Source organism: Oryx dammah, unplaced genomic scaffold (genome assembly GCF_014754425.2).
Source record: "Oryx dammah isolate SB20612 unplaced genomic scaffold, SCBI_Odam_1.1 HiC_scaffold_15, whole genome shotgun sequence".
NCBI classification, from domain to species: domain Eukaryota; kingdom Metazoa; phylum Chordata; class Mammalia; order Artiodactyla; family Bovidae; genus Oryx; species Oryx dammah.
In genome coordinates, this window is record NW_024070199.1 from 41053720 (window position 1) to 41078885 (window position 25166).

Sequence of the window (25166 nt, forward strand, 5' to 3'; positions counted from 1 at the left end):
CTGCCCGGCCTATCGCCTCTAGAAGCCGAGCAAGGAGAGGCAGGAGGGGAGGGAGAAGCCGCGAAGATGCTGCTGCAACCTCGGTGGACGCGCCGGACCGCCATCCCCGTCCCCGCCCGGCGTGGTCCTCTGCGCCCCCTCAGCCCCCCAGCTGGAAGGCGGGGTCCCCCTTCAGGCCCCCAGCATCTCCTCTCTGGCCCCGCCTCTCCCTGGGCAGGCTGTCTCTGTTTCCACCTTCCACTCTCCGTCCTTTCCCTTCCCTGTGCCCTCTTCTCACACCCTGGAGTCCCGGACTGGGGCTGAGGGCCGGGCAGTGGAGGTAAGGGGGAGGACCGAGGTGGGGGTGGGGTGGGCATTGGGTGTGTCCTGGTACCAGGAGTCGGGTTGATCAGAGGGGTGTGAGGAGAGATCCTCTGCAGGTAGTAGGGCCGGGGGCTCCCAGGACCTTTGGGTGTGTAGGGGTTGAAGAAGGAGGGTGTAGGGGTGTCAGGCCAGGTGATTGACCCCGGCATCCCTGGTTCTGCCCGCAGTGACTGCAGCTCCCCAGGAGCCCCCTGCCCAGCCTCCCCAGGCGGGCAGTGGAGTTGGCCGGGCCCCTGGGCGTGCCATGCGCAGCACCACGCTACTGGCGCTGCTGGCCGTGGTCCTGCTCTACCTGGTGTCTGGTGCCCTGGTGTTCCAGGCCTTGGAGCAGCCCCATGAGCAGCAGGCCCAGAGGGAGCTGGGGGAGGCGCGAGAGAAGTTCCTGAGGGCCCATCCAAGTGTGAGCGACCATGACCTGGGGCTCTTCATCAAGGTGCGTGGGTGGGGGGAGACCCCGCAGCAGTCGCCTGGACCCCCTGACACTAGCTGCATGCCGCTGGGGCCCTGTTCTGGAGGGCTGCTTCCTGGCCCACACCCCTGAAGGCAGGGTTGCAGCTGGAGGGGTGCGGGGCAGAGGCTGGGATCCAGGGCTCTTGTGTTTTCAATATGGCGGCCAGGGGCTGCATTTGCTTTCCTTGCTGCGCCCGGCATTGGGTTCTCCTCCCAGCGTGTGATAGTGATTGCGTGAAGGAACCCATGAAGGAAGAAATGAATAAACGGCTGTAGCGTATGAGATATGTTACGTCTTCCCAGGTCTAAGTCACAGGTTTAGGGTTACCAGATGAAGGCTGGAACACCCAGTTAAATGTAAATTTCAGCTCAAGGATGAATACTTTTAAAATACAAATTTGTCCCATGCAGTATTTTTATTTGCTAAATCTGGCATCTCTACACCAGTTCTTGTGCTTCTTTGGAGTCACAGATGCCTCAGAGAAACCCAAGAACACTGTGAACACTTCCCCACCCCCTACCTCCAGAAAAGTGCGCATATAAACACATGCCCTTGATTTCGGAGGGTTCCAGGCTCCCCTAAGCCAATCCATGCCATCATGGATGCCAGGTTGAGCACACCTTCCTGCCAGGACACATGCTTGTGAAGTGAAAGCTAGAGGGAGTGCAAGTCAGGGATGGGTGGGCTTTGGTCCAGTGACTAAAGGAAGAGTGGGCCGCAGCCTTTCATGCTCTTGTCAGGCAAACACCTCTGCTCTCTCTCTGATTTCTGAGCCACTGTCATATTAAAAAAATAAATAAAAACGCCTAACATTTAACTTGATTACATTAATGTGTATTATGTTATTGAAAAGCTAACCCCCCCCCACCACTTTCCTTTCCTGCCTGTTCTTATGGAAGGAGGAGGCATCAGCATGGGAACTCAGTGTTCCAGCTGATTCCCAAGGTGGCAAGACCTGAAGCAGAGTTGAGGGTGGGGTGGGGCCAGGACACAGGCAGCTTGACATTGTCTCTGACCCAGAGAATGCCCAGAAAGGCTCTCTGATACTCTAGGTAGGAGAGTGTTTGACCACACAACAGGGCAGGAGGAGAGAGGGAACCTGACCTATTTTATCTTCACAAAGGAATTGCTTTTTTCCTGGATATGAAAAAAGAAGAAAAGGAAGGGCAGAACCATGTAAGGCGGGCAACAGCTGCTTTATTTCTCTCCTATAATTAGCCAGTCATGCAGCAATTGTGCACCTACTGTGTGCTAGGTGCCATGCTGTCCAGGATAGGGTGAGCAGGGAAATTGATATTGGGGTGGACAGATGCAGGCTGTAGCCTAGAGGATGTCACATCTAGGCGAAGGCACTGATTCCAGGGAAAGTTCACTGTAGGATTTAGGAGAAGGGGAGCTTTCCTTACTTCCTTCTTTGTTAACTGCCAGCTGTATGCTGAGCCCTGGCCTAAGTGCAGGGTGAGGGTGATGGCAAGGAGGGAGATGCCCCAGGGTCTTTGGGAAGAGCTGGTAATTGATGAAGCAGATGAGATGGGTAGAATTTAGAGATGTGTGATTGGGTTGCAAGAGACTCTCAGGCAGAGGAACAGCATGGAAAAAGGCGTGGAAACTGGAAAGCTCAGTGTTTTGCAGTTCTTGGATTTAGCAGATGCCTAGTCATTTGAAGCAAAAATTAGAACACCCAGAATGACAAAGGATTTTTTTCCAAGTTGTGAATTTATTGGAAAAGTGTTGCAAAATAAAATTAAATAACTTTTAATCATACACTTCACTTCTTGGCTTCATGAAGAGATTATTACAGGAAATGGAATCGTCTCAAAATCTGGGGATAAGGTCAATGTAACTTGGGCTCCAAAATGGAAGTCCCAGGAGAGAAGACTCGGGAAAAGGAGGTTGGGACCACATGGAGAAGGGGCTTACAGGCTGGGCTCGGGAATTCAGACTCTATGCTGTAGATAGCAGAGAGGGATGGAAGATTTGGGGCTGTCACTTTAGGAAGATTAATTTGGACTGTGTCTTGCTAATGAGGACTGCAGTCAGAGAGAAAGAAGGTGGTTTATGATATCCTTCACGCTACCACCTGTGTGTCCTGGCTCGGCGCTGCTTAGGGAAGGGTCCTCTGCGCTCTCTCCTCACTGTGCTCTGACCTCCATCACTTAGGGCAGGCACTTTCAAAACACAGACTCCACCTTGGGAGGGAGGCCAACTGGCTGGCAAGATGGGCAGACACATGGCCATTTCACAAATGTAATCATATTTAATAAGCATCTGGGCTTCCCTTGTGGTTCATCTGGTAAAGAATCTGCCTGCAATGCGGGAGACCTGGGTTCGATCCCTGGGTTGGGAAGATCCCCTGGAGAAGGAAAAGGCTATCCACTCCAGTATTCTGGCCTGGAGAATTCCATGGACTGTATAGTCCATGGGGTCACAAAGAGTCAGACATGACTGAATGACTTTCACTTTCACCTTCAGTGAGCATCTACTGTGTAGCACAGGGTTTGGTTTGGACTTCAGCAGGGTGGGGAAGGGTTTGTCTGGCCATGACCCTCCCCAAACTGGATGCAAAATTTGTTGGTATGTGAACCTTCCTGGAAGGAGGGTTCCTAACTTTCATCAGATTTTTGAAGGCAAGAGACTGACTCAAAGTCAGCTTCCTAAGGGGAAGTAGAGGTGGTGGGGTCCCTGGAAAGCTGAATTCATTGAGCATGCTGTCTACATGGGTAATCATTTAACAAATACACAGTGCTTGCTTTGTTGTGAGTGCTTTAACTCTTCACGATAACTTTTTGAGGAAGGTACTATTATCACCACTCCCAACTGACAGATGCAGAAATGGAAGCACAGTTCAGCTTCAGTTAGCACCAAGATGTGAACCCAGGCAGTCTGGTCCCAGAGTCTGTGCTCCTGACCACTGTAAAACTGGAAATCTGTTATGTGAATTTAAGGGGCTGATAACTCAAACATCTCTACAACAATGTGTTGGTCAAACAACAAAATTGGGCTGCCCAATCTGCAATGTCTGCTCTAAGGGACTGCCTTCAAGAAGATCAGAGGGTAGAGGAGAGCTGGGAGGGGTAAGGAGGGAAGCACTCAGAGACTGGAGGGCCAGGGGTTGGCCAGGCTAGAAGGCAAGGACTGAGGTTCCTTCTTCTGCACCTTGTCCTGCAGGATGTGGCTGATGCCCTGGGAGGGGGCGCGAACCCTGACACCAACTCAACCAGTAACAGCAACCATTCAGCCTGGGACCTGGGCAGTGCCTTCTTTTTCTCAGGCACCATCATCACAACCATCGGTGGGGGAAGGGATTGGGCATGGAGAGAGGGCAAGGGGTGGCTGGGTTTTCTCATGGGGGAAGGTGCAGGGGGATCTGCCGGGGGTGTGCCAGGTAGCCCCTAGACCTGCTGCACGGCCCCTCTGCCCAGGCTACGGCAACGCAGCCCTGCGCACAGATGCTGGGCGCCTCTTCTGCATCTTTTACGCGCTGGTGGGGATCCCGCTGTTTGGGATACTGCTGGCCGGGGTCGGGGACCGGCTGGGCTCTTCCCTGCGCCGCGGCATCGGTCACATCGAAGCCATCTTCCTGGTGAGCTGCTCCACGCCCTGTGCGCCCTGGCGTTGGGTTCGGGATACCCTTTCCTACGTCCGTCCCAGCCCGGGCATGTGAGCAGGGGCGGGGCGCCTGAATCCCACGAACCTCGAACACTGGTTCCGAGAAGAGGGGGTGTGAGGTGTGAGCGTGGAGGTTTTGATGACTCCTCGGCCCCTCCCTGCAGAAGTGGCACGTGCCACCGGGGCTGGTGAGAATTCTGTCCGCGGTGCTCTTCCTGCTGATCGGCTGCCTGCTCTTTGTCCTTACGCCCACGTTCGTGTTCTGCTACATGGAGGGCTGGAGCAAGCTGGAGGCCATCTACTTCGTGGTGGTGACACTCACCACGGTGGGCTTCGGGGACTATGTGGCCGGTGAGGCCACCTTTCTTGGGTTGCTCTTCCCTTCCCACGGGCTCTGCCATCTGGCTTCTCCCTCGAAATTCCACAGGGCGCTTGTGCGCTCACACGCGCTTGCTCCACGCCCTACATCCGCTCACTGAATGCACCCTCACGTTTTGGCAGGGCTGCGACACCTCCTGCCTACTTAAGGTCTTGCATGCTTGCACCCCCATGCATGCTCACACGTATATTTAGTGACCCCTTCACACGTGCCACATTCTTGTACCCGTGCACCCCTCACACATGCTCACATTCTTGCACCTGAGCACCTCCACTTACTCTTCTCTTGCACACCTTCAAGTCACTCCCAGTCTGTCTCCTTGCATCCATTCACTCACTCTAGCTCAGACCCTTGGCCCTGGGGAGGGCGGATCCTCTCCAGGAGTTGGGAAGGACAGTGAACCCGAGACTTATGGGCTCAAGGCATGTCTCACAATCAACTTCTTTCTGCCCTCCCTGGCGGTGTCCCAGGGGCCAGTCCCAACCAGAACTTTGCAGCCTACCAGCCGCTGGTGTGGTTCTGGATCCTGCTCGGCCTGGCCTACTTCGCTTCAGTGCTCACCACCATCGGGAACTGGCTGCGAGTCGTGTCCCGCCGCACTCGCGCAGAGGTAGGCGCCCCTGCTTCGACGCCGCGCCTGCGCCTGCGCCCTGGTGCTGACGCGCTGTTCCCCAGCAGCTGGTGGACCACCATGTCTTCTCTTCCGGAGTGTGGGCTCCCCAAGATGGGGACTGAGGGAGCCACGGTGTGCCCCGGTTGGGATCAAAGGGATAAGCTCGGACAGGTTTGCAGTTGACTCCAGTCTCTACTCTCATGGTTAAAGGTTACCAGATTTAGCCAATAAAGATGAAGGAATCCTAGTTGGATATGAATTTCGGATAAGCAAACATTATCTGAGTACAAGTATGTCTCAAATACTGCATGGGACATACTTATACTAAAATTTTATTTGTTGCTGCATTTTGTCTTTGTAGTTTTATTTATTGCTGTATTTTGTAACCCCCTCTCCTGGCCGTGGAGTAGGTAGAGGCACAAAGGTCTCTGGGGACACGGGAGAGCTGATACAAAACCTCGGGTCTTTCCTGGAGAAGGGAGCATTTCAGTGCAGGCGGAGGAAAGGAGAGGATGTGGCTGGTGATGAGCTTTGCCCTCCCTCCTCCGGCCTTTTCCCACTCCTGAGGCAGGAGGACCAGGCGAAAAAGAGGGGCCATGCCTGACGGGTGACGGCGCAGGCTCCCGGGGTTGCGGAGAGACGGTCGAGGATCCCTGGTCGAGGACTGCCTTTCCTCCCCGCGCAGATGGGTGGCCTCACGGCGCAGGCCGCCAGCTGGACGGGCACGGTGACCGCGCGGGTGACCCAGCGAGTTGGGCCCACGGCACCACCGCCGTCGGAGAAGGAGCGGCCACCCCTGCCTCCACCGCCTTGCCCGGCGCAGCCCGCCAGCAGGCCCCTGTCCCCTGCGGCCCCGGAGAAGACCGAGCCGTCCTCCCCGCCCACGCCGCCCACCCCGCCCACGGCCTCCGCGCTGGACTACCCCAGCGAGAATCTGGCCTTCATCGACGAGTCCTCGGACACGCAGAGCGAGCGCAGCTGCGCGCTGCCCCGCGCGCCACGGGGTCGCCGCCGCCCCCTCAATCCTCCCAGGAAACCGTCGCGGCCCCGCGGCCCGGGGCGCCCCCGGGACAAAGGCGTGCCCGCGTAGGGGGAGAACCCCGGCCCCCGCCTCTCAAAGGGCTTCGTTCTCGCCCTCTCACCCCGGCATGCTCTGCTTGTCTGACCAAAGAGCCCTCTCTCGACCGACCGGACCGAAACCTGGGGAGGAGGCCACGGGCTGCTTGTCTGCCACCCCCTGCTCCTGGCCCTGTCACTTCATCCATTTCCAGACTCCCACGGCTTTCTGTCTCGCTGTCCCGGCCGGGCCTGTCCCTCACAACACCTCACGACTGTGCCTCAAAGCCCGCATCAATAAACGGAAACAGTCTGCACGGCTGCGGGCGTGGAGCTGCGGGAACGCGAGAGGGTGTGCGAGTGCTTGCGTCTTCGGCCACCTCCCGGGCAAGTCAGGCCCCGCTCCCTCCTTCTCCTCCCGCCAGGGTCCCCAGGCCGAACCCCTGCCCCTCCCGTCGGTCAAGGGACCGCACTCTCAGGGGTACTTGGACCGGTGTTTCTGCCTGGAGGTTGCCGGTAGGGTCTGGCGTGGGAATCAGCCCGGATGCGCGGGGCGTCCATCCCCCGTGCGGCTATGCGGCAAGGGATGGGGAGACAGAAGGGCATCTAGTGTGAAGGCTTGTAGCTTGAACTCTCCGCACGCGAGACTCCCATGGGCGATTCCCGACGGGACCCTGCCCCTCCCCCTTCCTGGAGCGTGAACCCCTTCCCCCACCCTCCTCGCCGGGAGGCCTGTGGCAACTGGGTCCGTTGGGGCAGAAGCATGGAAGGAAAGCCTTTAAAAGTAAGAACTCTTCCTGGTCCTCCTCACCCTGCCAGCCCCCAGGCTCACCCCGGGCCCCTGACTGTCCTCTCATTCAGCCCTGGCTCAAGGCAGCTCCCAACAATCACCCCCATGCCTCCCCCCACCATCTACCCCAACCCCTCAGCAGGGGAGTGTCGGCCCTGGTTGGGTTCAGGATCCCTACTCCCAGCCTGCTCTCCCTCCCCTCCCGATTCCCCACGACCCTCGGCTTCCCTCGTTGTGTGTGGCCCACAGGCGTCGGCCAAGTCTTCGAGCCACCATGGCTCGGGCAGGTCGAGCCTGCAGGATATCCGGAACATGTGGACCACAGCTACTCTGTCTCAGCCGAAGCTGAATGTGCAGCTGTCCACGGTCCGTGAGGACTCGGAACTGGAGGACGTTAGCGTAAGCGGTAAGACTCACTGGTCCTACGACCAGAAGGCTGGCCACGACGCAGAAGGTGGAGAGGACAAGGACCGCTTCAAGCCAGAAGAGCCGGAGGAGCTGGAGCTTGGCGGCGATAGCTCCCAGGGAAGCCGTTTAGAGGAGGACGATTCCAAGACCGACAACGGTGTGTGGCCTCACCCGGCTGTGGGCGCCCACCGGACAGAGGGCTGGCCAGAGCCTCAATTTCTATTGCAGTAAAATGCGGGAAAACAGTAGGACCCAAGTTTCTAGGATTCCCTGGAAGGGGCGCCCCACGCTACCTTTCTCTCTTTAAAGCAACCAGACATTCTAGGAACGCCCCCTACCGGGCAGGCGTCGCATAAGGTCCTGGGGCTATAGAGACAGGAAAATCCGCAAAGGCTGCACGGAGTGTTTTCCATGGAATCACCGAATAGTTGAAAGGAGGGAGTTAATGCCTTTTCTGTGGATTTGAGCTATTCAAGGGGGTGCCTACGTTTTATTCATTGTCACTGGTTACAATTTTTATACTGTTTACTTCCATTAGTAAATACTATTTACCGGACTGTTTGGGGCATGCCCTTCTCCCTGCCACCTCTGATCTCCAGGCCTTCATCAGCGAATTGGAGCAGACAACAATATGCTATTTATTGAGCACTTGCTGTTGTGCCAGGCACTCAGCTTCCCTTGTATGATCGCCTTTAAACTTCACAACCTCCATAAGGGGCCAGTCTTATTATCCCATTGTACAGATGAAGAAATTGAGGGTCAGAAAGTCAGTCACTGGCCTTAAGTCTCACAAAGTGCGGTAGTCCGAACTGGCACCTTGGAGGGTGGGACAACAAAGCCCAGGCTTGTAAACCACTATCCCATCCTGTTTCCCACTCAGGTGGTATCTAGAGCTGGTCTCTGGAGCCTCCTAACCCTCAGCCTACCCCTACATCTTCTCTGCTCCAGGGAAGCCCGAGCAGTCTACAGATGACTAATCCCTCTTTTCTCTTCTCCCAGAAAAGCCTTCCTCAGTGTCATCGCTCAATATCTCGAGGCACACACCCCATCGAGCCTACTGGGTGGAACAGCAGAGCAGGGTTGGAGGCACCAAGGAAACTGGGAGTATAGTGGGGGGTGGAGGGTGAGAGGGTAGGGGTGCTTTGTAGGGTAGAGGGGCAGGCAGGTCAATTGGGGAACTGGAGGGCATAGGTGGGGCATTTCAGCTGTGGGCAGAGCTGGGGTCCCTTGTTCATCTGAGTCTCTTGCTGCCTCTCTAGCTGCCCCTGCCCCTGACTGAACTGATGGAGAATGAAGCTCTGGAAATACTCACTGAAGCCCTCCGGAGTGAGCCTCCCCGCCCCCTACTCCCCGTGCGCCCCTCCTCTTGCTCCCAACTTCCACAAGAGACCCTGGGGGATTTTGCAGGCCTTGATCCTATAGGAGTGGGGTTTCAGGATGCATCTGCCTTGTCAGATTCCCTTAGAGGTAAAGTCACTCAGTCGTGTCCAATTCTTTGCGGGTCTCATGGACTGTAGCCTATCAGGCTCCTCCATCCATGGGATTTTCCAGGCAAGAGTGCTGGAGTGGATTGCCATTTCCTTCTCCAGGGCCTTCTCCAGGGGATCTTCCCGACCCAGGAATTGAACCCGGGTCTCCCGCATTGCAGGCAGACGCTTTACCGTCTGAGCCACCAGGGAAGTCACCACCCACAAATATTCCAGAAGCTTTAGGAAAAGTAAAAAGTTAGGAGGCTGGCCACAGGGAGACCCAAAGGACAGACACCCAAAGCAGTGACTGTCACGACTGGGCTGTAGCCGCAGTGCAGCCCCTCTTAACCTGCTATGGCTTTTCTAAGGCCATGTCTCCCCTTGCCTCTTGGGAATGACAGCCTTTGTGTGGCCTTAGCCCCTTCCTAGAGCCTTTGGACAGTGGATTATTGGAGTAAATTTCCTTTACTTTATGAAAGTCAGGGTGGGGTGGGGAGGGCTAAGAGCTAATGACTTAGAGGGGGTGGTCCAAGAGGTGTCCCCAAAGCTTCCTGCTCTCAGTGCCCTAATTCAGGCCGGAAACATCTTCTCTACATTGCCTTCCTCATCCATCCTCCACCTCAGCACCCCATCCCACTCTGAATCTCCCATCTGTTTGGAGCACAGGTCTCTGACTTGACCATTTGAAACAAAACCACCAGGTTCCAGTACCCTGAAGATCCAGAGTTTCCCGAACTAACAGACTGGCTGATGGGGAGGCCATGCCCCTGGCTCACTGCCCTGAATACAGCTCTGCCCTCCAGGTTACCAATCAGAGATTGGCCGGGACCATTCCCTGACCAAACAGCTGCAGCGATACATCGAGGGGCTCAAAAGGCGCCGGAACAGGAGGCTGCAAGTCTTGGCGATCTGAGAGCACCGCCTCGGGCTCCAGCGACTGCCCGACTCCAGCCCTGGTCCCTGTCCAGTCCCCAGATCCAAGCTCGACCCTGCCCACGTGGAATTTGAGCCCTTAGAGAAATAAAAGAATCTGTACAAGGTCCGTGAGTCAATGCGTGGCTGCCCGCTAGAGGCGGAGGCACGTGGCCCCGCCTTTCCCTGTGACCTTCACTCGGTCACCGCAGTGACCTTGAGCGTTCTCCGTTCGGGCCCTATGGGCTCCGCCTTCCCAGGACTCGAAATCCAGGACTTATTTCATGTCTTAGGTCAGCTTCTCCCACTCCGGGTTCAGCAGCTTTGCGGGAATATGGGATGTGCGGTGTCAGTACCGTTAGTGTTATCTTGGGGGAAGGGGGAAAAAGGAAAGGGGCGGCACCTCCCTTCTAACTTAGGCGCGCTAGACCCCGCCTCTTATGCATATGCAGATCCACCAGCCTCGGCGCTCGCCCCGCCCTCCTATTTACATATGTATGAAGTCTCCCCCCACAGCCGCGGCCACTCAACGACCTCTCCAATTCCTCTCGCGAACAGCGCGCCCCGCCTCCCCCTTTACGTAAGAAGGCTCCTGGCCCCACCCCCTCTCCGGAGCCTCTCCGCGTCTCCTCTGGACACGCCCCCTCGGCCGCTTCCTACGCAAGCAAGTGCGCCGCCGGAGCTCGGCGGCGGCGCGGCCCGGACTTGCACGAAGGCCAGCCCGCCGGCTTCGCTGGCCCCGCCCCGGCACGTTCCAGCGCGCAGGCGCTGCCCGCCCCACTTGCCTGATTAGCATAGGGCGCTGGGCCACGCCCCCTGCTTTGCATGCGCACGGCCAGCCCCGCCCCCGCTGTCAGCTGGAGGAAGCGGAGTAGGAAGCGGCCGCGATGTCCTTTTGTGTCCTACAAGCCGCCGGCGGCGCCGCCGAGTGAGGGGACGCGGCGCGGCGGGGCGGCGCGGCCCGAGGAGGCGGCGGAGGAGGGGCCGCGCGCGGCCCCCGGCTCACCCGGCGCTCTGGGCCGCTCGGCCCCCATGCCTGCCCGCCCGCCCTGCCGGAGCCCCAGGTCCGGGGGCGGAGGGGAGCGCCGCTGAGGGGTGGGCGGGCGGGCGGGGCGCGGGGGCCATGTGCGAGCGCGGCTGGGAGGCGGGCGGGGGGCGGGCTCCAGGCGGGGTCCGACTCTGGGTCCGGCCCAGGTCACGGTCGACACCCTGTCGAAAGCCAGACGGGGTCAGAGTGCGGGCGGGATCTGGCACCCAGGGCTTAAGGCGCCGGCCCGAGACCCGGGGCCGGTTCTTACTCGGGCTGCAGGTTCTGGCCAGGGTCGGGCTCGGGCTTCCGACCCAATCTCAGGGCAGGGTTCAATCCGGCACCTGGAGCATGCCGGAGTCCCGGGGGCGGGCCAGGGTGGAAGATGGGAAGGGTTCCCGGTCGGGGAAGGGGCTTTGAAGACCACGTGGGGGCGCTCGAAGGGGCCTCGGGCCACCCTTCTCTCTGGGTCAAAGGTCATCGCACTGGCTGGGGAGAGCTTCCTCCTCCTTGGCGCTCCCCCATTACTTCCTGATAACCTGATAGAGGGCCCCCGCGGGCGGAGGGGGAGGGGAGACGCAGTAACTTTAGGCAACTTCCCGTAGGTGTGCGCAGGTTGGGGGGGCGCGCTGGGCGCCCCGTGGTGTAGGGTTCTGCGGCAGCAGGAGTGTAGGAGCGGATGTGAGGAAGAGTGTGCAAGGAGGTGGAGCCGCGCCAGCGGGTGTGCCTGGGGCCAGAGGGGAAGTGTCAGATGTGAGAGGTTCTGAATATCTTTCCATAAGGGTCTATGCCTGGGGGGGGGGGGGGGGGGGTGGGATCATGGTGAGAGTGTAAGTATATTTGTGAGCGAGAGTGTGATTATGAGCCTTGAGTGTGACTTTGTTATGTAGTGTGCACTTATAGGAGTGTGTGAAGGCAAATGGGAGCTGGCGTTTGAGAAGGCCGTGTGAGTGTGAACCTGCTCAGTAGAGTGACCGTGTGTGAACACTTGAGTGAGCACGTGTGTGTGTGCAGGTGAGGACATCTGAAGACCCAAGTGAGTGGGAGGGTGAGGGTATACGACCCTTGTGTGAGCACATGGACTGCCCTTTGGTGTGTATGTCTCTGTCTTGGCTCTTGAGTGGAGGATCCCCAGGGGAAATCCTGTGTGGGGGAGACTGCTGAGATCACCAGCATCTGGAGAAAACTGAGAGGTATCCCACTCTTGGCTGAGGATTCCAGATAGGGTTGAAGGGTGCTTGGGGGTAAGGTTTCCCTATTGCCTGGCCTGGGTGGGGTAGGGGTTTTCCAAACCTCCTGTAGGTTCCCAAGTGGGAGATCTGCTGTCAGTTACTGGCCCTGGAGGCTCTGGAGACTCTGTTCCTATGGCAACAGATGGGGGGGCCCTCTTCCTGGGCAGCCTTCCTTGGACTCTGTCCCCCCTCCACCCTCTGGCTAAGCCTGGAAGCCTGCCTAGGCCTGGGGTTGGGCAACCAGGGTGACAGGGTGTCTCCATCCCCCATCCCAGCTCCTCCCTGTGACCTGACGGGTCTCTTCCCGCAGGTGACCAGCGCCATGTCCAGCCAGGTGGTGGGCATTGAGCCTCTCTACATCAAGGCAGAGCCAGCCAGCCCTGACAGCCCAAAGGGTTCCTCGGAGACTGAGACTGAGCCCCCCGTGGCTCTGGCTCCTGGCCCAGCTCCCACCCGCTGCCTCCCTGGCCACAAGGAAGAGGAGGATGGGGAGGGGGCTGGGCCTGGTGAGCAGGGTGGTGGGAAGCTGGTGCTCAGCTCCCTGCCCAAACGCCTCTGCCTGGTCTGTGGGGACGTGGCCTCCGGCTACCACTATGGTGTGGCATCCTGTGAGGCCTGCAAAGCCTTCTTCAAGAGGACCATCCAGGGTGAGCCCCCACCCCGCTCCTGTGCCCTTTGCCCTCTGGGCCTGAGGCTGCCTAACTGGTGCACTGCTGGGTGCCGTGGTACCATTTGGGGTTGGCAGCCTGGAGTTCCCAGGTCCTCCTATGTCCCAGGAATGCCCTTTCCCTTAAGAGTTAAATAAAGCTGCCAGGACGTGTTGATGGTTCAGATGTGGGATGTGAGAGCGGGACTCAGGATGCCTCCTAGGTTTCTGGTACCCAGGCCCAGCACCTTCCACAGCAGCCCCTGCCTGCTTCTAAGCTTGAGTCTTCTGGCTGCTGCTATCCTCTCCCCAGCAGAGAACATGCCCTTTTTTGTGTTGATTTCCTGAAGCAGCCCCAGCACAAGGCAGGTTTTTATGGTTAACTGAGAGGGGGCTACATCATGTTTCAGCATCTATCTTTAAAAAGACTTAGGCAGGGAATTCCCTCGCAGTCCAGTGGTTAGGACTCCTCACTCTTACTGCCAAGAGCCCAGGTTCAAACCCTGGTCAGGGAACTAAGATCCCAGAAGCTACATGGTGTGGTTAGGAAAAAAAAAAAAAAAGATTATTAGGCATCCCCGCCGATAGTACTCAGTGAATTTTTCCACTCAGGAAAGCATATCAAAATATGAGTAAGCAAGATGGTGATGTAAGAAGCATTATTTTGGATGTACCTGTTACTTATATTTTTATATAAACCAGTGGTTACTTTGGGGCTATAATACGTAGGCTTTTTCAGAGTGTTTCTTGACTGTCAGGCACTGTGCCCTATTACTTTAAGCTCTGTTACCCCCCACAGCAGTCTCTAAGGTACTAGCACTATTATAACTGAGGCCCAGAGAGGTTTTTGAAACTTGGTTCAGGTCCCATGGGTAGAAAATGGCAGCAACAAGATTTGAACTTGGGTCGATTGAGGCCTAGAGCTAAGCTCATAAAGGCCAGACTGTTGCCTCTGCTTATTACAAATAACTCCGGGCAGATGCCTCATGTCTGGTTGTGACATTCTAGCAAGTTTTGACTTGGCTGAGACCTGCTGGTCTAAAAGCTCTGTGCTCGCTTCTGGCCCTGCAGACCTGAGCCAACAGGTCCAGGTTCAAATGTCTCCTATCCACCCTGGAACACTTGGTTCTCTGTTGACAAGTATTTGTCGAGCACTAGCCATACACAGTGATCATTATGGAGTATCTAGGTGCTGGAGCCTCCTAAATGTCTTACCTCGATTATCCCATTTTGTTCTCACAACCCACCTTTGTAGGAAGTAGTTTTTAATCATCCCAGTGTTACAGATGGGAAAACTGAGGGTCGAAGGCATAGTTGTGGGGCTTGCCCAAGGTCACCCACTTGGTAAGTGGCAGCCTCCAGGATCCTCCCTCTTCATGAACTTGTGCTCTGCTGCCCTGGCCACTGTTCCAGGTGCGGGGACACAGCTGGGACTAAGGATCGCTCCTGTCCTCAGTTTACATCCCAGCAGAGGAGAAGGGAAAACAGTGAACTGAGCACAGTTGTTATTAACAGCTGTGGTAAGTGCTGGGGGGTCAGGAGCAGGATGTGCCAGGGAACCTGGCCGGGCCCGAGATGCTGGAGGGCCTCCCTGAGGAGGCGTCTTAAGCTGAAGAAGCCCAGGTAGGGAGGAGGAGAGAGCAGATTGTGAGGAGAAATTCACTTTGGGTATGTTGGCCGGTTGAGCGTTTCAGTCCTGTGGTAGCCCAGGAGCTGGGAGGGCCACCGTGCATTCATTCAGCCGGACCCTGTTCCTAGCACTGGGCACAGTCCTGGCCCTCAGGGAACTGGCACTAAAATGGGTAGACATAACGAAGAAGATAAATATGTACAGATGTTGCATATTAAATGGTGCTAAGAGCTCTTGAGAAACCATAAAGCAAGGGCAGGAAATATACAGCAGGGGCAAATGATCAGAGGGGTCTGTGGAGGGGCTCTTGCCATTCGTTTCTAGTGGCTGGGAAGGCCTCCCCAGGAAGCAGAGATCTGAAGGGGGCAAGGGAACCATGCACCCTGAGGCAGGGCCTGTTTGAGGAACTCTGAGTAGGCCAACAGCGCCGGGCAGAGGGCGAAGGGGATGAGGTCAGAAAGGTGGCGAGGAGCTGGGATGCAGGTCTCACAGGCCATGGCCTTCGCCTGGAGGGTTTTTTAAATTTATTTTTAATTGGAAGATAATTGCTTTGCAGTGTTGTGTTGGTTTCTGCTGTGCAACAATGTGAATCTGCCAGAACCATACATATATCTCCTCCTTCTTGAGCCTCCCTCCCCCACACCTGGAGGGTTTTAAGTAGGGAACGGACATGATCAGTCTTAGAGGATTTTTTTGGCTTTAGTTCTTTGACCAGGGATGGAGCCCAGTCCCTCAGCAGTGAACGTGTGGAGTCCTAACCACTGGACCACCAGGGAATTCCCTGTCAGGTTTAAGAGGATGCCTCTGTGTTGATAGTAACCGAAGGAGACAAAGACAGCAGGAAGGGAGGTGACAGTGATTCTGGTCAAGGGTAGAAACAACAGTTGCCAGGGTAGGAAGGGGTGGGCTTCTGAATGTTTTAGGAGGTAAAGCCCACCAGGACCTGTCAGTGGCTTAGATTTGGGGTGGGAAAGGAATTATAAAAGATTTCTGCTTGAGCAGCTGGACAAATGAGATTGCAGGTTTTGGAGGGGTAAGTCGGGGGCTCCATCTAGGACAAGGTAAGTTTGTAGTGCCTTCTGGACACGCAGGATGCTGGGGAGGCAGTGGGATGTGTCTAGTGTCCAGACAGGTCTAGGCTAGAGGTACAGATTTGAAAGCCTGGGTGAGATCAGCATGGGAATGAGTCAGAGGAGACAGGTTGGAAGGCCGCCCGGGGGGTCTTCAATGGAAGGAGTGTGGGCAGATGCACAGAAGCCACAAAATAGCAGTGACGTAGGAGGAAAACCCAGAGTGTGGTGTCCTAGAAGCAAAAGAAGAAAAGTGTTTGTTTCTAGGAGGGATCAGCAGTGTTAGATGTTAGTAATAGAAGGACGAGAACTGACCGCTGGATGTAGCAGTGTGGAGGCCACCGTGGCCCTTGATGAGAACAGATGAGGGCAGCACAGCACAGAGGTGTGACTGGACCAGAGGCTGGGGCCGGTTGCCGCCTGACTCCCCTGGTCCCAGCCCCTCCCTTGCCCAGGCTGGGATTCCCAGCCCAGCCACCTTTCCCCTCAGTGCCCCGATTTCCCTGCCCCATTCATAGCACTCCTGCTCTCCTCAGACCTGTGCTTGCCTGGAATGGCAGGGCTCTCCCCACTGGCTAGGCCCCCTCTGGGCCCCAGGAGGCCGCCACTGGAGCCCTGCCTCTTCCCTGGCAGGGAGCATAGAGTACAGCTGTCCGGCCTCCAACGAATGCGAGATCACCAAGCGGAGACGCAAGGCCTGCCAGGCCTGTCGCTTCACCAAGTGCCTGCGGGTGGGCATGCTCAAGGAGGGTGAGCGCTGACGGGGGCCTGGATGAGGCTGGGGAGCTGGGTGCATGGGGTCGGGCCGGGTGAGGCCTGGGAAGTCCTGGCTGACCAGGCTGGGCAGGCGGGCTCTGGAGAGCAGACCCCGTGGACACAGCGCTGTCCTGCAATTCAAGGGGTACGTCTGGACCGCGTCCGCGGTGGGCGACAGAAGTACAAGCGGCGGCCAGAGGTGGACCCACTGCCCTTCCCAGGCCCCTTCCCTGCTGGACCTCTGGCAGTAGCTGGAGGCCCTCGGAAGACAGGTGAGAGTGCAGTGGGGTCCTTGGGGCTCTGGGGTCAGGGTGGGCAATGTCTGTCTGACGTCATTCACACGGGATAGTAGTTATCTTGGGTGCTGGGACCCACGTCTTCCCTTCATCTGTTCGTTCACACATTTCCCTCGAGAAGTATTTACGAAAATACCCTTTTGTGTGTCAGACCTCGAGCAGTACAGCTGGGAGCAGGGAAGGTTTTCTAACGCTCAGAACCTGTCCACAGACAGACGCTTTCCCTAGGAGATAGTGCGGCGTTTCCCGGAGAGAGGTATCCGAGCCAGGCTGGCCAGTGGCTATTGAGGAAGGCCACAGGGGGACTGACTCTGGGAAGATGTTTGACCCTGAAGGGCTGGCAGAGGGATGAATGCGTGCCTCTTCCAACTGTCGCTACAGCCCCGGTGAATGCACTGGTGTCCCATCTGCTGGTGGTTGAACCTGAGAAGCTGTATGCCATGCCCGACCCAGCGGGCCCCGATGGACACCTCCCAGCTGTGGCCACCCTCTGTGACCTCTTTGACCGAGAGATCGTGGTCACCATCAGCTGGGCCAAGAGCATCCCAGGTAGAGGGCCCAGGCAATGTGGGGCTCCCCTGGGTAGGCTGGGCCCTGCCCAGCTCTGGTACAGTTGCTTAGCCAGCTCTGGTACCCCTGCCCTCCAGGCTTCTCGTCACTGTCACTGTCTGACCAGATGTCAGTACTGCAGAGTGTGTGGATGGAGGTGCTGGTGTTGGGTGTGGCCCAGCGCTCCCTGCCACTGCAGGATGAGCTGGCCTTTGCCGAGGACCTGGTCCTGGATGAAGAGGGGGCGCGAGCCGCTGGCCTGGGGGAACTGGGGGCTGCCCTGCTGCAGCTGGTGCGGCGACTGCAGGCCCTGCGATTGGAGCGCGAGGAGTATGTTCTGCTGAAGGCCCTGGCCCTCGCCAATTCAGGTGAGTCTGGGGCTTGTATTGATGGGTTTCTCTATAAGGTGCTTTGGTTTTTTAACTGATGGTGGCATGCTCCTACTCTGCAGACAGGGAAAACAGGCTTAGGCAAGAACAGTGACTTGCTGAAAGTCACGAAGCCAGGCAAGGACAGGTCCAGGAAATGCATGCTGAATTCTGAACCCTAGTGCCTGTGGTTTTGTAGACAGGTGATCCACTTAGTGGGAGGGAAGGGGAAGGGGACCGGAGGTGGCCATAGCTGAGGAAGGGGTGGGCCCTGGTGCATGGGCAGGAGCAGCGAGTAGTGCTTCAGCACCTCTTGGTGCGGCTCCTTCCTGGGCCCCTCCTGGCAGTGCCCAGGTTGATGTGGCTCTGCCCCTCCTGGAGATGGCACGTGTCAAGTCTTGTCATCTTGCCTTGCAGACTCTGTGCACATTGAAGATGCTGAAGCGGTGGAGCAGCTACGAGAAGCTCTACACGAGGCCCTGCTGGAGTACGAAGCTGGCCGGGCGGGCCCCGGAGGGGGCGCTGAGCGGAGGCGGGCAGGCAGGCTGCTGCTCACACTACCACTCCTTCGCCAGACAGCGGGCAAAGTGCTGGCCCATTTCTATGGGGTGAAGCTGGAGGGCAAGGTGCCCATGCACAAGCTGTTTTTGGAAATGCTCGAGGCCATGATGGACTGAGGCAAGGGGTGGGCATGGGTGGGGGTGCTGGCAGGACCCGCCCAGCAAGGGGTCAGCCCCAAGAGGGCAGAGCTGGGGTCTGGGCAGTGCCACAGCCTGCTGGCAGGGCCAGGGCAACACCATCAGCCCCTGGGAGCAGGCCCTACACCCTCCCCTCCCCCCTCCTTGGGGGTGTTAGAAGCTGGGAACATGTGGGCCCAGGCTCTGGGCACAGTGCTGCCCCTTGCAAGCCATAACGTGCCCCCAGGGTGTAGGGGGCCTTGCGGAAGCCATAGGGGGCTGCAGGGGACATGTGTGTGTTGTGGGGGGGGCGGTGGGCAGAAGCCTGATCTCAGGGAGGGAAGGGAGTGGAGGCCACAGTCTCCCAGTGGGTGATGCTTTTGCTGCTGCTTAATCCGACTTCCTCTCCAGAACGGAGGGGGATTTGGAGAGCAAAGGCTCCTGCTCCCTTTGCTCCTCTCTCATCATTTGCATTGGGCATTACTGCCCCCCACCCCCACCTTGAAGCAATAACTCCAAGCAGGCTCCAGCCCCTGGACCCCTGGGGTGACCAGGGCCCCCCATCAGCTCCCACCCAGTCTCCTCAGGGGGCAGGGAGAGCACTGCCTCTATGCCCTGCAGAGCAATAACACTATATTTATTTTTGGGTTTGGCCAGGGAGGCGCAGGGATATGGGGCAAGCCAGGGCCCAGAGCCCGTGGCTGTACAGAGACTCTATTTTAATGTATATTTGCTGCAAAGAGAAAAACCGCTTTTGGTTTTGAACCTTTAATGAGAAAAAAATATATATACTATCGAGCTCAAAAACACTGTGTGTGGCGTGTCACTGGGTCAAGGGTTAGGGACACATAGGATAGGACTAACAAACAAGATAACGTGTAAACAAAGATTCACACAACCAGAGGGAAAAACCGGCGCCTGGCACAGTTTAAGTCTCAGTTTCCTCATCACTCAGCAGCATATTGGGGATCCCACGGCTGATGGGGAACACACGTCCCGACTCTGGGCATTGCAGGGTGCCCTCCAAGACCTCCACCTGCGGGAAGAGGGGACCAGAACTGAGCACTGGCAGTTGTCAGGTGTGGGTGTACAGCCAGGAAGCAAGCGACGGGTCGGTTCTCACCTCCAGCAGCACGTGGTGCATCTTTCTCAGAAATTCCTCGTTATGCTCATATCCCTGAATCGGCTCTTTAGGCACCTCGATGAGATGCAGCTGTGGGCAAGAGGCTTAAATCATCTCGGCTTCCCACGCGCTCGCCCTGAGGCCTGGTGTAAAGGGCTGCAGTTAAGACTATCCCCCCAACCCCCCGCCACCCACGGTGTGCCCGGGGCTGGGGAGGTGGGTCCTCACGTCGTCCGCAGCCTCCAGAAGCGCCGCCCACTCCACTTTCGGTATCATACGCACTATGAAGTCGGGGTTGAACTCCACAGGGTTGATACGGACTTCCGTTGCCTGAGGGGCGCAGAGATGTAGTTAGGCAAGGACCGGATCCTGGTTCTCCTACCCTCGCCCCCGGGAGAGGTGCCCGAGACGGCCGGTACCTGGAGACGCAGGGGGAAGCCACGGGGCCCCACCCCTCGCACGTGCGAGCTCAGCAAGTTGTGGGTGAGCAGCCTCATGTCTGCGGTGCGCGCTCCCGCACAGCCGGAGCCGGAAGGACAGTGGTCTCTCTCTACATCATTTCCGGGGCTGTCCCACTCTATCCTATTGGACACCTGGGAGGAGCGGAAACGGCGAACCTTCCGGACTTCCGGTGCTCGCCGGAGCCGAGGTTGGTTGGTATCATGCGCAGCTCCTGGAAGCGTCTCGGCAGGAGATTGCTAAGGCGCAGACCCAGTCGTTTTGGCTGAGCAAATGCTACAAATCGTGTACAATGTAAATCATACGTAAAACTGCTATAATGCAGAGGCCTTCGTGGAATGCAAAATAAATACGCTTTACTCCTACACAGGCGCCTGACACCACCGTCTCCTGCCACTTGCTTGCGGTTAAGAAATGGAAATACTGCCCCAATCCGTAAATTACACAATCGAAATAGCGGCAACCCGGCCTTGTATGCAAATAAGCTCCGCCCGTTCGCACGCGCGCCGGTGATCCACCCCTAATACCGAGCTGGTCGGAAGCCCCGCCCATTCGTGCGCCATCCACGCCTGCGCGGTGGCGGCACCTCGCTGGTGGCCAGGTAACCTCTGCGCTGTTCCACTTTTTGCCCTGTCTTTTGCAGGATTGCGTCGTAGCGCTCCGGTTCCGCCCAGCCTTCTACCTCAGCCTCGAGGTGTGGGCGGGACTGTTCTGACTTTATGACTCGGCATGCATCTGGGGTGGTTACGCGTCCTGGGCTGCAGACCGGGCTCGGTGGTGTCCCGGGCGACCATCGTGGACGGTGCGTCAACGACAGCGGCGGGAGTCCGAGGGTGCCTGGAAGGAATCCTCGAGTGGACGTTTCGCGGGGTCCGAGGTTTCAGAAGCGCTGCTGTAGCCATGGCCCCAATCAAGGTGACCGCGGGCCCAGCCAGGCCTGACTTCTTTGCCTCCCCCACTCCACTCATTGCCGCACGCCGCTTCGTCCCGCTTGTCTGGGGGAGTCACCGTCTTTCTTACCTTCCCTCTGCCATAGAGGCTCCTCCCTTGTTTCCTTCAACAAGACCCCGGTGGCTGCAACGATATCGCCAGTTTTAGGGGTCTCGTGCCCCATCTCCTCTAACAGTTCGCAAGGCTTTGGGGCCTTCCCCTCGTCTCCCTGCCACACCCACTCTGGGACACCTGTGACGAGTCTCCACCATTTTCAGGTGGCGTGCCATGGCTTCCCCCACCTGTGGAACCATCTCCTTTACCCTTTTTAACCCCTATACGTGCTCTTCTACACGCCCTTTCGCTGCTTTTGTCAACTTATTGGGTATTACTCTCACCCCATCCTTTGAAACAGGTGATGTCTCTTAGAACCCTGTTTTGTCGCTCCCACTGCACCGTTCTGCTGAGTTTTTCAGCCCTTTTATCTTCTGGAACCATCCCCAGCTCCTTGGGGCTCCCCCTTGCTTCACAGTCTTCTGAGAGCCCCTCCTCCTACTTCATCCTACAATCCACTGCTGGGTTTCTCCAGGCTCTACCCTCACTCCTGCCTTTCCCCGCCTTGTCTACTTTTTCTGGCCGGTGAAGCCCGCACACACTCCCAGGAACGCTGATCTCTCCCCCTTGAAGGGAGTCCTTCTGTACTCATGTCTGCTGGATGTAGGGACCTGCACCCTGCTCCCCAGCCGTCCCACCTTCTGCTGCCCTCCCATTTTCTCGTCTTGAGCGAGCGTGGGACGCTCAGCCGTGCCCGGCGTCCTCTCCCTCCGTGTTGTCAGGGCCTCCTCCTGCCCCTCTGTCCCCCTTCTTTCCTGTAACTCACCATGTTTACTCAACCTCTTGTGACACCCAGAGAGGCCGTCTCCTTTTTTCTGTGGTCACAGACTGGCGCTTAAGAGGAATAGGGCCACGGTGAAACTTGGAGGATGTGGGGTAACCAGGCGGTCGCAGGAAAGGGACCTCTGGAATCTCTGACAGCGGTGGACTTCCCTGCAGGGTGTCAAGCCTGGCTTCACAGGACCAGGCAGGGCTGCTCAGCCCTCTGTGGGCACCCCCACCCCGCTGTTGCGGCCCTGCCCTTGCCCTGACCTTGGAGTCCTTCCTTCTAGGTGGGAGATGCCATTCCATCGGTGGAGGTATTTGAAAAGGAGCCCGGGAACAAGGTGAACCTGGCAGAGCTGTTCAAAGGCAAGAAGGGAGTGCTGTTTGGCCTCCCTGGTGCCTTTACCCCTGGCTGTTCCAAGGTGAGGCCTGCGCTTCTGGGGCTCAGCAGTTGGGATCTTATGTGCGTGTTTGTGTTGTTCCCGCATAGTCCCGGGACCGCTTGTACCAATGGGATGTAGGCGATACGACAGTTAAAGAAGCTTATCAGGTTTTTAAGAAATAAGTGGTGACTGAGTGTAGGGATGTAGGAGAAAAGGTGGTGCAACGCCTCTCATCGATCCTGCTGGGTGACAGGGCTGTGGAAGGGACTTGGGACCCGGGTAAATGAGACAGTCCTGCTCACGGGACGTTCATGGTGTTGAGCAGGGAACACTTTAATTTGGATCCGAGCTTCTTAGTTGTTGCTGTTTAGTCGCTAAGTCGTGCCAACTCTCTGCAACCCCATGGACTGTAGCGCGCTAGGCTCCTCTGTCCATGAGATTTCCCAGACAAGAATACTGGGGCGGGTTGCCATTTCCTTCTCCAGGGGATCTTGCTGATGCAAGGATCGAACCTGCGTTTCCTGTGTTGGCAGGTGGATTCTTTACTGTTGAGCCACCAGGGAAGCAAAAAGGAACTGTGGCTTACCCAGTTCTCATTGTCTGATCAAAGCTGTTGGCGTTGGGAAATGAGGAGGGCTTGGAGACGAAGGGTAGGCTGAGGAGCAGAGGCTGTTACCCACCTGCTGACTCTCTGGTTCTCCTCCCCAGACCCACCTGCCAGGGTTTGTGGAGCAGGCTGACGCTCTGAAGGCCAAGGGGATCCAGGTGGTGGCATGTCTGACCGTTAATGATGTCTTTGTGACTGAAGAGTGGGGGCGCGCCCACAATGCAGAGGGCAAGGTGAGCTGTGGATCCTGAAGGGGATCTGGGGCCAAGGTGGAGATTTTTTTGTGACTTTTGCTTTCTCCTCAGGTTCGGCTCCTGGCAGACCCCAGTGGGACCTTTGGGAAGGTGAGTGCACTCCCAGCTTCCATCCTGGAAGCAGGGCCTTGGTGGGACACGGCCAGTATGGGGAGCGGCCAGGAGACCTGGCCTGTTCTGGGGGTTCCTGACCTTTCCTCTGCTGCTCCTTCCAGGAGACAGATTTGTTACTTGATGAGTCACTGGTGTTTCTCTTTGGGAATCACCGACTGAAGAGGTAAAAGTGGGAGGGTCCCCCTTGGGGGTTTGCCTGCTACCCCGCCTGACTCCATTGCCAGCCTCCAGGCCCAGGCTGTTTGACGTGGCCCGGCCCTTCTTTCTGGCAGGTTCTCCATGGTGATAGAGGACGGCATCGTCAAATCCCTGAACGTGGAGCCAGATGGCACAGGCCTCACCTGCACCCTGGCTCCCAACATCCTCTCACAGCTCTGAGGCTTGGAGCCCAGATATCCTCCTCCAGCCCTTTCCTGTTTCACCTGCCCAGTCCTGGGCAGAGTGCCCCAGCCTAGCCTATGATCACTCAGCTGAAATCTTGGCCAAATTTCTGCAATAAACACTTCTGGTTTATGTCTGTCTTCTTGGTTTTGAATTGCTGCTTTGCCCAAGGCCAGGCCTCACTGACAGTTCAGCTGTGAGGGTAGTAGTGGGCAGAGGCTGAAGTGGGGCCTCATAAAGGACTCTGATTTAACTTAGTCAGAGAAGGCCTCTTGAGGGAGGTGTCATGAAGCACCATCTACAAGCTGAGAAAGGGCCAGCAGTCTGAAGAGTGAGGGAAGGAGCGGTCCTGCTGAGGGAGCTCCTCGGGAAAGGCTCTGGACAGACCCGAGCTTGGCTAGGGCCCGTGACCTTTTGCACTTGATATCTGGATGATGGCCGATCTCATTTTGACTGCAGACCTCAGGGTAGAAACTGGCCCAAGGCATCCCCCCCTCACCTGGGCATACTCTCAATTTCTGCTGAACCCCTTTTGGGAGCATCCACATCCCAAGAAGGGCCCCTGGCACCTTGGGACTATCTGATGGGCAAAAAGGGTTCCATTGGCAGAGCCAGTGCTGGTTCAGCCCTAGGGGTGGGAGGTGATGGGTGGTGCAGGGTCCCCGCGGGCAGAGTCTAGGTAAGCTGTGGAAGAGAGGAGAAGCTAGTAAGGCTGGCCCTGCAGTGAGTGTGTTGTATGTTAGGGGCTGAGAGTCAGGGAGGCCAGCAGGGCTTGAAGCTGAGGAGCATTCTGTCTGCAGGCCCTGCCCTTGGGCCTCTGCCTTTTATCCTCAGAAAGCCCTGTGCTTGGAAGCAGGCTTATTAGGCACCAGCTGTGTTTAAGAGCTCACAGTCTAAGGGAGGCAGATGCTTGAGGTATGCTAAAAATCTTCACACGATCCTGGGCGGTGAGAACTGTTACACCACAGAGAGGTTAAACAAGTGGACCTGGCTCCTCCAGCCATGTAAGAGGAGTTTGGATTTGAGCCAGTCAGTTGGCCTCGGCGAGCTTTATAGCCCCGCCCTGGGCCCCATCAGCACCAGGCTCCAAGGGGTTCTCCCTGCCCTTCCAGGCCATCTGGGGAGGCTCAGGGCAGCTCAGAGCTGGCTAAAGCAGGCTGAGTGATCTCAGGAAAGATCAAGGAAAGGCATCTTGAAGGACACAGTCCTTGAGGCAGTGGGGCTGGTGCACCTGGTGGCGGGAACAATGTGGCCATAGTTACAGAGGGTAGAATAGCCCCAAGGTGGTGGAGCACCTGAGTGAGGGCAGGGAGGCCTTTGAAGCCCTGTAAGCTGCTTACATTTCACCCTGCGGGCCCTTCAGACCAGCGAAGGATGTCTGTAGGGCAGTGACAGGTCAGATTCATACCTGGACTCCTCTGTGCAGGTAGAGCTGGAGAGGGGCAGGTGGGAGGCCGAGGAGAGGCCAGTGTGGGGCAGGATTGATGACTGAGTGTCCAGGAGGTGGGGGCTGGGACAGGGGACCTGGGGGTATTGGAAGGGTGAGTCCAGGGGGTGCTTGGCTGGAGGTCTAAGGGGTGGGAGAGGAGGGCCCTCGGGAGGGGGCCAGCCTCCCTGCAGGGGTCCCAGCTGCTCAGCCTGCCTGAGCCAGCCCACCCACTGACCTTTGTCCCCTCAGTTCTCTTCCACAACCTGTCACCACTCAGGAGTCCTGGGCTGGGGCAGGACAGAGGGC

At 57.4% G+C, this 25166-nt stretch overlaps 4 protein-coding genes across 8 annotated transcripts; 3 read left to right on the forward strand and 1 right to left on the reverse strand.

Moving 5' to 3' along the window:
- Nucleotides 1-349: 349 nt before the first annotated feature.
- On the forward strand, nt 350-10178 carry KCNK4 (potassium two pore domain channel subfamily K member 4). The gene is made up of 7 exons (XM_040256260.1): nt 350-796; nt 3983-4106; nt 4237-4397; nt 4588-4774; nt 5273-5412; nt 6101-8995; nt 9942-10178. Exons 1-6 carry the CDS (start codon nt 608-610, stop codon nt 6503-6505), a joined length of 1206 nt encoding a protein of 401 aa, XP_040112194.1. The 5' UTR covers nt 350-607; the 3' UTR covers nt 6506-8995; nt 9942-10178.
- A 779-nt stretch (nt 10179-10957) lies between these two features.
- Nucleotides 10958-19104, forward strand: ESRRA (estrogen related receptor alpha). Of its 5 annotated transcripts, none has more exons than XM_040256244.1 (7): nt 10958-11114; nt 12620-12956; nt 16289-16405; nt 16555-16683; nt 17089-17256; nt 17355-17624; nt 18042-19101. In XM_040256244.1, exons 2-7 carry the CDS (start codon nt 12632-12634, stop codon nt 18299-18301), a joined length of 1269 nt encoding a protein of 422 aa, XP_040112178.1. In that variant the 5' UTR covers nt 10958-11114; nt 12620-12631; the 3' UTR covers nt 18302-19101. The 5 variants fall into 5 exon arrangements, with proteins under 5 accessions (XP_040112178.1, XP_040112180.1, XP_040112181.1 ...); XM_040256246.1 differs by lacking the exon at nt 10958-11114 and adding an exon at nt 11169-12321; XM_040256247.1 differs by lacking the exon at nt 10958-11114 and adding an exon at nt 11169-12270.
- TRMT112 (tRNA methyltransferase subunit 11-2) lies at nt 19054-20424 on the reverse strand. The gene is made up of 4 exons (XM_040256337.1): nt 19844-20424; nt 19653-19754; nt 19425-19514; nt 19054-19337 (listed from the first exon to the last, which is right to left on the reverse strand). The coding sequence occupies exons 1-4, from the start codon at nt 19919-19921 to the stop codon at nt 19230-19232; spliced, it is 378 nt and encodes a 125-aa protein (XP_040112271.1). The 5' UTR covers nt 19922-20424; the 3' UTR covers nt 19054-19229.
- Nucleotides 20425-20434: 10 nt separating this feature from the next.
- On the forward strand, nt 20435-23563 carry PRDX5 (peroxiredoxin 5). Its single transcript, XM_040256304.1, has 6 exons — nt 20435-20798; nt 21980-22114; nt 22784-22915; nt 22988-23026; nt 23152-23213; nt 23323-23563. Exons 1-6 carry the CDS (start codon nt 20613-20615, stop codon nt 23426-23428), a joined length of 660 nt encoding a protein of 219 aa, XP_040112238.1. The 5' UTR covers nt 20435-20612; the 3' UTR covers nt 23429-23563.
- The last annotated feature ends 1603 nt before the right edge of the window (nt 23564-25166 follow it).

Excerpts from the sequence above, each read along its gene's own strand:
- TRMT112 (XM_040256337.1), bottom strand. The coding sequence starts at position 19,921 with ATGAGGCTGCTCACCCACAACTTGCTGAGCTCGCACGTGCGAGGGGTG. Across the intron at positions 19,755-19,843 it reads GCTTCCCCCTGCGTCTCCAG|GCAACGGAAGTCCGTATCAA; the intron begins GTACCGGCCGTC and ends TGCGCCCCTCAG. Across the intron at positions 19,515-19,652 it reads TTCTGGAGGCTGCGGACGAC|CTGCATCTCATCGAGGTGCC; the intron begins GTGAGGACCCAC and ends TCTTGCCCACAG.
- KCNK4 (XM_040256260.1), top strand. The coding sequence starts at position 608 with ATGCGCAGCACCACGCTACTGGCGCTGCTGGCCGTGGTCCTGCTCTAC. Across the intron at positions 4,107-4,236 it reads CACCATCATCACAACCATCG|GCTACGGCAACGCAGCCCTG; the intron begins GTGGGGGAAGGG and ends CCCTCTGCCCAG. Across the intron at positions 4,398-4,587 it reads ACATCGAAGCCATCTTCCTG|AAGTGGCACGTGCCACCGGG; the intron begins GTGAGCTGCTCC and ends CCCTCCCTGCAG.
- PRDX5 (XM_040256304.1), top strand. The coding sequence starts at position 20,613 with ATGCATCTGGGGTGGTTACGCGTCCTGGGCTGCAGACCGGGCTCGGTG. Across the intron at positions 23,027-23,151 it reads CCAGTGGGACCTTTGGGAAG|GAGACAGATTTGTTACTTGA; the intron begins GTGAGTGCACTC and ends TGCTCCTTCCAG. Across the intron at positions 23,214-23,322 it reads GGGAATCACCGACTGAAGAG|GTTCTCCATGGTGATAGAGG; the intron begins GTAAAAGTGGGA and ends TCTTTCTGGCAG.
- ESRRA (XM_040256243.1), top strand. The coding sequence starts at position 12,452 with ATGGGGGGGCCCTCTTCCTGGGCAGCCTTCCTTGGACTCTGTCCCCCC. Across the intron at positions 16,406-16,554 it reads GGTGGGCATGCTCAAGGAGG|GGGTACGTCTGGACCGCGTC; the intron begins GTGAGCGCTGAC and ends CTGCAATTCAAG. Across the intron at positions 17,257-17,354 it reads CTGGGCCAAGAGCATCCCAG|GCTTCTCGTCACTGTCACTG; the intron begins GTAGAGGGCCCA and ends CCTGCCCTCCAG.